This window comes from Ursus americanus, chromosome 24 (assembly GCF_024610735.1).
Source record: "Ursus americanus isolate L20-20 chromosome 24, mUrsAme1.1.p, whole genome shotgun sequence".
Lineage (NCBI taxonomy): Eukaryota > Metazoa > Chordata > Mammalia > Carnivora > Ursidae > Ursus > Ursus americanus.
In genome coordinates, this window is record NC_142150.1 from 33,593,265 (window position 1) to 33,604,950 (window position 11,686).

The 11,686-nt window shown below is 35.0% G+C and overlaps 1 protein-coding gene across 1 annotated transcript; it reads right to left on the reverse strand.

Moving 5' to 3' along the window:
* Nucleotides 1-8,588: 8,588 nt before the first annotated feature.
* LOC123785253 (olfactory receptor 10AG1-like) lies at nt 8,589-9,536 on the reverse strand. The gene has a single exon (XM_045786974.2). It carries the CDS (start codon nt 9,519-9,521, stop codon nt 8,589-8,591), a length of 933 nt encoding a protein of 310 aa, XP_045642930.1. The 5' UTR covers nt 9,522-9,536.
* Between the last annotated feature and the right edge of the window lie 2,150 nt (nt 9,537-11,686).

The window sequence follows — 11,686 nt, forward strand, 5'->3', positions numbered from 1 at the left end:
TTCCAAAACTGCCTTTCCTTTCTGTATTTTAAGCCTGCTTCTCTTCACTATAGCATGCTTCCTCTACACTGGCCTTCTGTAGTCTTTATTGTGACTGATTTGATATTGCTGCAGGACTTCCTTCATGTTTATACACAAATGGGAACTTCATTCATGATTTGCCTCAAATAAGATGTCAGTGACTTACAGGCTGGGACATATTGAATGTCCATCCCCCATAGGAATAGACTGATATAATCCCTCTCCTATCCTTAAGACAGAAAATTTAGTGTTTCTTTATTCAATCAAGTATCACCATCACCAAAAAAAAATTAATTTAAAAACTGGAACAATGTCTTAGATATATCAGTGACTTAAGAAAATAAAGAAGCATCTTTCAACCTTACTACAGTACAATTTTGCAATCAGTAATTAAGAAACTATGGTTTCTTTCATCTAATAATCCCATTTTCCCCTAGTTTGTTCATCTTTGTAGTTCCCTACTGGACCTTCAGTATTCAGACAGCTGAGGATTAAAGATAGAAAATAAGGAAACTCATTTATGGAACATAAGAAGTAGGAAGATTGGTAGGAGAAGAAAGGGAAGAAGAAAGGGGGGGGTAATCAGAAGGGGGCATGAATCATGAGAGACTATGGACTCTGGGAAACAAACTGAGGGCTTCAGAGGGGAGGGAGGTGGGGGAATGGGATAGGCTGGTGATGGGTATTAAGGAGGGCACGTATTGCATGGTGCACTGGATGTTATACGCAAGTAATGAATCATGGAACTTTACATCAAAAACTAGGGATGTGATTGTATGGTGACTAACATAATATAATAAAAAATATTATTATAAAAAAAGGTAGTATTGAAAATACCAAAAAAAAAATAATAATGAAAAAAAAGGCAGTCTTAGGAACTTCAACACAGAATAGACACATCACTTCTATCTTGTGCTATTGTAGAAACGAATCACATGGTCTAATGTTAATATGAAAAGGCTAGACAATGTTGTTTACTGTATGTCAAAGAACTGGAAATATATCTGGAGAGCATCAAGCCAGACTCTGCCACAGTGCTCGTTTTTGGTCACTAGCAGTGTGTTGTAGCCTGTAAACCTTTAGATGGAAGTTTTAACGTGGCATTTACCTAACAGTAATTATTTGTGATGCATATTTATATTTTCGTATTTTTTAAAGATATACTTATGTTTAATGCAATGTCATATTATTTTTATTCTCAAATTAGCAACATTATTGAAACATAGTTTACAAAAAATAAAGTACGACCTTTAAAATACATTCAATGAAATTTAAAATTTGATGAAATCTGACAAGTACATACACTTGTGAAACTATCACCACAATCAAGATAAGAATATTCACATCATCTTGAAACATTCCATTGTACAGCCTCACGATCTATTTCCCTTCTATGCCTAACCCCAGGAAATCACAGATCAGATTTCGGTAGCTTTAGATCATTCATAATCAATTAGGATGTCCTATTTTATCCTGGAGTCTTTGCTCAGTGCAAGGACTCTAAGAATCATCTATGTTGTATATATCAATAGCTCATTTGTTGTCACTGAGAAATTGAACTCCATTGGGTACATATGCTGTAATGTGTTTGCTCATTCATCTGGTGATGGGATTTTAGTTACTTCTATTATAGAGTTACTGTTGTATATTTTCATTTCTTTTGGGTAAATATATAAGGGTGCAATGTTTGGGTTGGGTTGTAGGTATAACATTCAGTCTTTTAAGAAACTGTCAAAATGTCTTCCAGAGTGTTTGTGACATTTTACATTTCCACCAGCAGTGTGTAGGAGTAATAATAGCTTGACACCTTTGCCAGCACTTGGCACCATTAAGTTTTCACTTTTTGCCATGCTAATGGAGGGATTGTGGTATTCCATTATGGTCTTGATTTGCATTTCTGTAATGGCTAAATATATGCATATTTTTATGTTCTTATTGCCTATTTGCATACTTTTTTGATGAATTGTTCATTTAGTCCATTTGTTCTTTTTTTCTTCATTGTTACTATTATTGGATGGCAAGTACTCTTTATGTATTCTGAATACAAATTCTTGGTCAAAAATAGGCATGAAGAATATTTTCGCCCAATACAATGCTCAGTTTGTTTGTGAAATGAATTAAAGTAAAAGTCTATCTAATTTAAATCGTTGCTTTTAAAAGGGAAAAATTGATATTCAAAAGAATCTAGTCTTTATGTATCACTTTTAGGAGTGGTAGGATTTAATATAAATAATTTCACTCATTAATTAAATAAAACGATGACTGGTGTTTAATAAAATGTAATTTCTAATTGCACAAACCCACTTTTGGTGATCAAATTATCAACATATGACATGAAATAGATAAGATTTGTGTGTTTTTTCTCCACAGGAAGACCAGGTAGAAAGAGCAAACTTTTCCTGAATGCCATCACAAAGTTATTTATATGACTATTCTTTCTTTTGAATACTTAAGTACTTATCGATCTAAGAAAATAAAATTTAATGACCTAATATTTTTTCTTTTAAATTCAAGCATCAATTACCTGAAAAAACCCAAATGATTAAGAGAATGTGTGACAATATTCTTAATCAGTAGATACTAGTCACTATCAAATCTGTACCTGATCTTCGGCCACGGTTGCATATTATATAAATTAGCTACTTAAATCCTGATATTTATTTTAAAAGCAGTACTTAACTGAAGACTCACTTTCACTATTTTATACATCTTTAACTTCATAAAATATTTTATTTTCTTTTAATAAATGCTCCTTGGATTCCCTAAGAGTTTATGATTGTATTAGTTGGATTGTTTTAATGTAAATCTCTTCTTAAAATATCATCGAGACAAAAATAAATGATTTTTATTTGTTTCAATCTTGACTCAGAACAAAGTTTTCCTCTTTTATTATTTACTATATTGACTAAAAACATATCAGTTAGTCACGTTTTCGGTATTTCAGATATCAAAAAGTAAGAAACATGAAAAGAAAAGAAGAGAAAAGAAAAGAAAAGAAAAGCACAAAGAAAAGAAAGAAAAGAAAAGGGCTGACTAGATAGAGAAACAGATTACAGATAATGGACGGAAATCATCCTTTAACCATATGAGAAGAAACTCAAATTGGAAATTTGTCTATTGGTTTCAGGAGGAAAATTGGTTTGCTGTAACCATGTGCATCACAACCAGAAATGGAAGTTAATTTCTTGTTTGTTTTAAATATTGGAAATTCTAGGTGACTTGGGTTTAAGTATGTCAGTTAAACACATTTGATTCCTTTATCCAACACAATTAAGTGGTATCACCAGTGTTAGATCATGAGATTTTTGCTTGGTTAATATGACTTTTGAGGAAAAGAGCAATTGATTTTACTGGCTTGATTTCAGGACAAAATAAAAGCATGACGTTAAAAGAATAAAGAGCATTAGGTTTTTGTTTTCATTACCAACAAGATGTGTTCATTAAAGAAAATGAAGACAATGGGGGAAAAACTAAAACGGCAAAACTCTCTTATGTGTGAGCATTTTGATGCCTTTCTTCTATCTATTTAAAGCATAGTTGTGTTTGATTTAAATCCTATGTGCTGCAGAAGAATTTATGAATTATCAGCCAGTGAATCCATATAAAGCAAACATCCTTGTAACCACTGCTCAAGTCAGCTACAGAAAAATATGAAGGATGTAACTGCCTCATTCATTCCTCTTCCCAGCGGGGGCCATTAAATCAGTAGGCATCCCCAAATAACATTACCTAAAAGGACATATACAGTACATTTACGGTTTATTTTGCTCACTGATATACTTCATTCAGGTTGTATATAACTGTGTTTTGTTCATTTTGCTAGATCTCTGCTTTTCCTTTGTGTGAAATTTACAGTTACGTTACAATTTTGATTTGATAAGTGTTTGCTATTATGAAGGATGCTAAAATAAACATTCTTAGGGGGTCCCCAGCACCCATGTGTATGCAGTTCTGCTGGATACATACCTAAGAGTAGGATTCTCTGGATGAAAGCAGACTCTAAATAGAGTAACAGTTCACATGTTAGTATCAGATGCGAGTTTCCATGGCTTCACATCTTTTGCATATTTTCTATGACCTATTTTCTCATTTTTCTTTTATCATTTTATTTTGTTTTCATCATGATAAGTATACTCTTTCATCCCAATCCCCTATTTCACCCAACCTCCCACCTACCTCCCCTCTGGTAATCATCAATTTGTTCTTTATTAGTTAAAAGTCTGTTTCTTATTTTCTCTCTCTCTCTCTTTCCTTTGTTTATTTGTTTTGTTTCTTAAATTCCACCTATTGGTGAGATCATATGGTATTTGTCTTTCTCTGACTGACTTATTTCCCTCAGCTTAATACACTCTAGCTCTATCCATGTCATTACAAATGGCATGATTTCAGTCTTTTTGATGGCTGAGTAGTATCCCATTGTAGATTTATACCACATCTTCTTTATCCAATCATCAGTCGATGGACATTTGGGCTCTTTCCATAATTTGGTTATTGTAAATAACACTGCAATAAATATAGGAGCGCATGTGCCCCTTCGAATCAGTATTTTTGTATCTTTTGGATAAATACCTAATTGTGCAATTGCTGGGTCGTAGGGTAGTCCTATTTTCTTTAAAGCTTTATTATTTTGCATTTCATATTCAGCTTGACAAACTACCTGGACTTTTTTTTTTTTTTGTAAATAGTCTGAAGTATGGGTTGACTTTTTAAAATAGATTCATTTCTACTTACATTAGTGCAATTTGTAAAAATCTCATCTTTTCTACATTATTCTGCAATTATTACATATTCAAGTGGGTCCATGGGCTGAGTGTGTTGGGCTCTCTATTATGTGCCACTGGTCTCTTTATCTATTGTTGAATTCATTCTTAGTGTTGGAATTCTCAGTTTTATAATGAGTCATGATGCCCAATAGAGTAGGTGCCCCCACTTTACTTTTCTTCAGCAGTGGTTTGCCTATTGCTGGCTATCTTCATTTCCACAACAGTTTTAGAATCAGCTTGATAAGTTACACACATACACCTCACACACACACACACACACACACACACACACACACAGATGGGATTTTATTATATTTTATTGAGTTTGTAGTTCATATTGAGGAAAACTAACATCTTTTCAATATTGAGTTTTAATCCATGAACATGTCATTGCAATCCATTTACTTATTTCTCTAAAGCTTCCCTCAAATTATCTTATAGTTTATTGGGAAGACTTCCTGCATATTTTCTTATTAGATTACTCTTAAGTATATGATATATTTGATCCCATTTATATAGTGTTTTAATGTTAACTTATGTTTGCTTCCTCTATATGGAAATAAGTTGATTTTGTTTATTAATTATGGGTTCAGCACATATGTTGAATTAATTTATTAACTCTAATAATTTCAGTGTTCTGGAACATTTCTATATCTACATCTATATAATTTGCCAATAATTAGTTTAACAGGTATCTTTCCAATTCTCATATTATTTCTTTTTCACTGTAGAATGTAGTATCACCAGGAAAATGATGAACGCAAACTGTAAGGAAAAAGATACTTTTTTTTGGTCCCAATTGCAGAAAGACACATTTCAGTATTTCTTCACACAATTTTGTTCATCAGCTCGTATTCCAACACATGTCTTATGGCCATGTATATGAGCCGTACTTACATGAACTAGTGAATGTGGGACCCTTCCTCTCCTCATTCTTATCATTTCTTCATTGTCTGCACTTAATTATCATTTTTAACTTAATAATATGTAAGATTCTGGGGTGCCTGGGTGACTCAGTCGTTAAGCGTCTGCTTTCAGCTCAGGGCGTGATCCCAAGGTCCTGGGATCAAGCCCCACATCGGGCTCCCTGCTCCGCCAGGAGCCTGCTTCTTCCTCTCCCACTCCCCCGCCTGTGTTCCCTCTTTCGCTGGCTGTCTCTCTCTCTGTCAAATAAATAAATAAAATCTTTAAAAAAATAATATGTAAGATTCTTTTCTCTAGGTGAGTCCTATTGGTGAGATAAAAACGATACTTTAGTGCCAGTCCTGATGGAAAATATTCTTTAACCTCTGAATACCCAAACTAAAGTAAGAAGTGTTTTATTACAAATGCACTCTCAATCACTTCACCATACATGATTTTTTTTTTAATATTTTATTTATTTACTCGACAGAGAGGGAGAATGAACGAGCACAAGCAGGGGGAGTGGCAGGGAGAAGGAGAAGCAGACTCCCGCTAAGCAGGGAGCCTGATGCGAGGCTCGATCCCAGGACTCTGAGATCATGACCTGAGCTGAAGGCAGACGCTTACCCTACTGAGCCACCCAGGTGCCCCTACTGTATGTGATTTACTTCATAATTTTAGACTATCTTATTAATGCATTTTTTAAAGATTTATTTATTTATTTTCGAGAGAGAGAGAGAGAGAACACAAGTGAGGGGAAGGACAGAGGGAGAGAATCCCCAGGCAAACTCTCCACCAAGCATGGAGCCCTAAGCAGGGTTCAATCTCACAACCCATGAGATCATGACCTGAGCTGAAACCAAGAGATAGATGCTCTCAACTGACTGAGCCACCCAGGCTCCTCTCTTACTAATATATTTACCTAAGTATTTAACTATTTCTCCCCATGTATACATAAGTTACATAAGAACTAGATTCTTTTTTCTTTGAAATCCATCGTTGTAACTGTATCATATGGCAATACATGGTAATACACTGTAATACAAAACTATTTCAGACATTGCAGATCAGACCAGTTACCATCTGAGCACTCCTTAGTGACCACAGTCAGGGTCACATGAAGGAGAATAATCACTCAGTGGGCCCCGCCCCAATTCCTGACCCACACACTTATGAAGTACAATAAGGTGATGTTGTTCTAAGCTACAAACTTGGGGTGGATTTGTTATGCAACAATAAGAAACTGAAACGAGGCACTTCAAAATGGTTACAAAATCAACATTCTTACCTTTTCTTCCATTATTTCTCTACGTGGGTAATATGTTGTAGTCACAGTTGCTGTCTGAACATCCTGTTCTCTGAGATGAGTGCCTTAATCGTTCTGTGTTTTTAGATCTTTATTGATGCTATGATACGTCTTTAAACGAGAGAACTAATGGATGTATAAATTATGGCTATTGTTTAAACATATATTAAAAAAAGGATACAAGCTTTAAAACAATAAATTTAAAACAACAAACTGTATACAGACTGCATTATTTTTTTTTAATTTTTTTTAAAGATTTTATTATTTATTTGACAGAGATAGAGACAGCCAGTGAGAGAGGGAACACAAGCAGGGGGAGTGGGAGAGGAAGAAGCAGGCTCCTAGCGGAGGAGCCTGATGTGGGGCTCGATCCCAGGACGCCAGGATCACGCCCTGAGCCGAAGGCAGACGCTTAATCGCCATGCCACCCAGGCGCCCCACAGACTGCATTATTTTCCAGCCAAGTTTGATTGAAAATAGATCCAAATGGGTTTTCTGTATTTTAATGGGAAACATCTAAAGAAATATAAGACTTTCGCTTCTTTATGGTAACTTTTGTTTGTTTAGTATAATGATTCTCTCTTCTCAGTTATCCTCCTTTCATCCAGAAGGACTTGGCAAAATAATGCGGTAAATATCTGAAGTGCTTCTATACTAATCTCAACTATATACTCCACCAAAAGAATTACAAAAAAATGAGTCAAGTAATCTTAAAGAACGGCTGAATCCTTTTGGGAACAAAATAGTTCGATCCCATACATATTGTTTCTCTGAAAAGCACTATTTTTTGTATTAGTAAAATATAAGGTAAAAAATTATCGAAATGTCACTGGTCATGATTCAGCTATATAGAAAAAGCATGTCAAAGAGAAAAGCAGACTGACATGTAGAAAAAAAAGCAGAGGGTAAAAGATTCATTGCCATACTATCAATTCGTAAGTACCAATCATCAGAGGGTTTTTGTTTGTTTTAGGCTTTCCTTAGGTGTTCTCTAAATCATAACAAGGAAAATTCAGTTTGATGAATGGTAAAATGCCTTAAAGTATAAGCATATAGATATTTAACAAATATTCTCCAGAAGCTTACCATATTTACAATCTAATAATTTTATGAGAAGAAGAAAAAGACTGTTACATAAAGGGGAAAGTATCAAAAACATTCACTATACCATCCTTTAATTGCAAGTTCCTGAAATAAAGCCTATTTGCTATAATTTTAAAAAAATGGCTGTAGTTTTTAGGTGGGCAAAAAGTATATGACATCCATTACTAGATAAGAGATATTATATTTTTCAGAAAAAGTACCCATCACTAGTAACTTTGAGGGAGAAGTAGAGTGGTGCCCTGAATATGAGATTGGCTGGATACTTAGTTTCTTAAGTTCTTAATTTAATTTAGGAAACTAAAAACCCTAGAACCCTGTGGATATAATCTTGATATCAGAGTCCAGCACAAAACAAGTTCAGCAATGAGTGGAGGTAATCTATGTATAGTGAGCTAGGAAAACAAACTAAATATTAATTTTTGATTGCACAATGGCAAAATTAAATAAGAAAACTGACAATGAGTTCACACCAGCAGCTAATATGTTAAATATTACGGCAACAATTTTCTCAAGGCTATCATGGCATCCTTATTTCTCAGAGTGTATATCATGGGATTAAACATTGGGGTAACAATGGTATAGAAAAGGGAGAGAAACTTGTCTGTTCTGGAAGAATGTTTAGATTTGGGTCGTAAATATGTGATGATTCCAGATCCAAAGAACATGGCCACAACCGTGACATGAGATGAGCAGGTGGAGAAAGCTTTGGTTCGTCCTGTTGCTGACGGCAACCTCAGGATGGTGGAGATGATTTTACTGTAGGATCCAAGTATCAACAGGAAAGGGATCGTAACAAAGAGCACAGCAACTGTAAAGACTAACATCTCATTCAGGAAAGTGTCCCCACAGGCCAGCTTGAGTAGTGGGGGGATGTCACAGAAGAAGTGATTGATTTGGTTAGACCCACAAAATGGCAGAGAGAAAATCTGGCACGTCTGCCCTATCTCGACTGGAACCCCAGTGATCCAGCAGGCCGCCACCAGCCGGACACAGACCTTGTGGTTCAGGACTAGCGGGTAATGCAGAGGGTTACAAATGGCCACGTAGCGGTCATAGGCCATCACCGTCAGAAGGAGGCACTCTATGTTTCCGAGCATAAGGACAAAATTCATTTGTGCTGCACAGGCAAACAAAGAGATATTTCTTTTCTGAGTCCAAAGATTTGTGAGCATTCTGGGAAGAGTGACAGATACAAAACAGATTTCCAAGAAGGAAAAATTACTAAGGAAAAAATACATGGGGGTCTGGAGAGCCTGGTCAACCCTGGTTATGAGAACAATAATGCCATTTCCCATCAGAATTATCACATAGACAAAGAAGAATACTACAAAAAGAAACGTTTGAAGATTAGGATAATCAGAAAATCCCAGAAGAATGAATTCCGTCATTGAAGTGAGATTTGTTTCTGCTGGGTTTTTTTCCATTTGTGAAAATAGTGAAATTAGCCATTTATCTTTTGAGGATACTTTTCTAATTTGTCTTCTAATTTCTAATGGACTAAAAGGATTTGGGGGAATTAGCACATAAAATTTCTATGGTTTATTAATTTCCAGCTTTTTATATCCTGGGCTCAGAAAACACAACTGCGGTCTAATGGAGAACACATGCTGTATTCTCAATATATCAACATATTTAATACTAGGTTTGGATTTGAATGAAAGCGATGTGTTCTAGAATTATGAATTTTCAATTTTTGTGTGTTTGTGTGCAGACCAAATTAGTCCATTTTTTCCTTCATATTAACAAACAGAATCCTGAGGCAGAAACTTTCACATCACAGTTTCTCAGTGGTATGTTACCACCAAATTTCAAATTATATATATATGTATTCTGTAATTCTCACTTCTTCCATGAAACCTTCTGTAAGTACAAGGCATGCCTTCCCTTCCACATGGCACAGCTGTAGCTGTTACCGTTCGTGCGCGCATTTATCTGGAAATATCTGGTTTCATTTATTTATCCAAGTAAAACAAACAACATGGTCATCAGGTATTATAATGCAAGACATTTTATTTATCTTATTCAAAGATTCAGTAAATGTTTGATAAGTGTTTTTTGACCTATTGCTTATTTAAGTGATAACGACACTATTGAAGGAATTACATTAATGATACGATATCTGAAACTCTGCCTAATAAATGTATCCTCGAGTGACTTGCTACCTGCCACGGGCCATTTTCATTTAACGATTTTTATTTTAATAATATGTCAGAGATGAAAAACATGAAAATCATAATGGAATACCATAAAGTATTTTAAAAAACATCATTTTTAGTTTCCAGAAATACCAAAGGCAGAGAATATATATTTTAGCTAGAGAGTGAGCAATTGTATGCCCATGAGTAATTAACAAGACGTACAGAGACTCCATAATTTGCTCATGTATTGAAATATAGGTGGGCAATATAGAAATTTAAACAAGAAAGGCAATTTTATAATACCATTTAATAATATCTGGGAAAACAAAGGACAAACTGATTTTATCTAAACTACCATTGTGTTGGTCAAGGGCATGCAATAAGATCTCTCATTTAGTCTAAAATAATCTTGAATTAAATGTTGATGTTCTCATGGTACATTATAGATGGAAGTACTTGGGCTCAAACAGTTGTATGACTAAACTGAAAACTGTTCTATTTGGGTCCCAAGATTCAAGAACCTTCTGGGAGGGTAAAGGATACATAGCAGATTTCCAACACCGAAAAACTTTTTAAAAATTTTTTTTAAAGATTTTATAAGGAAAAACTTTTAAGAAAAAAACAAAACTACATGGTAATCTGGAGAACAGGGTCCAGTTCTTTTTTTAGAAACGGGGTGCCGTTGTTCATTAGCATAAGGCTACAGACAACTACGAACAATCCAAGTAGAACCACTGGAGATGGGGACGTCGACAAAATCTAAGAGAACAAATTCCGTAAATTTGGTTAGATTTTTCTTCAGGTCATTTTTCCTGGCTTTTTATCTGTGGAGGAAGAAATTTAACATGTGCTTTTCAATTTACCTTCCTTGACATTGATTGTTGTTCACATTGTCTAAGTGTCTAGATGGGCTCTTGTGATCATGGCAACTGTTACAAATTTAAGGGTGTTACTATTTGTATGTGTCCCACTGCTCCTGGTGAAGTCCTGGGGATGATCACCGTAAAAGCTCCCCTGAATTTTTCCTTTAGGGCCATTCCATTATACTTTCTGGAAACAACGCAGGAAAAACAAACTATATCCCATTCAGCAGAGGCTCTGGAACGTTGGCTACTGTGGAGACAGACTCAGAGCTTTGCCATATGACCCTACACTTAATTAACTACACTTTTTGACAATCCGGCTGTACTTCATGCATTTTTCTGTTCAGTAGCACTTTTTCATAAAGTGTCTTTTCACATATATTTTCAGCTGCCTATTTCAGGCCTTCATTCCTCTGTCCACACTTGTTGATCTTGAGCATAAATGTTCCTATTACTCAGTTCAAATTACTAGATTTTTTTTTAATTGTTAGAACTGGTATTGTGCTCGTGAGAATATCTTTTAGAAGGCTTCTAAGTGGAAAACATAAGACGGTTTTATTCAGAAAAATTAACTTGAGAACACTGATT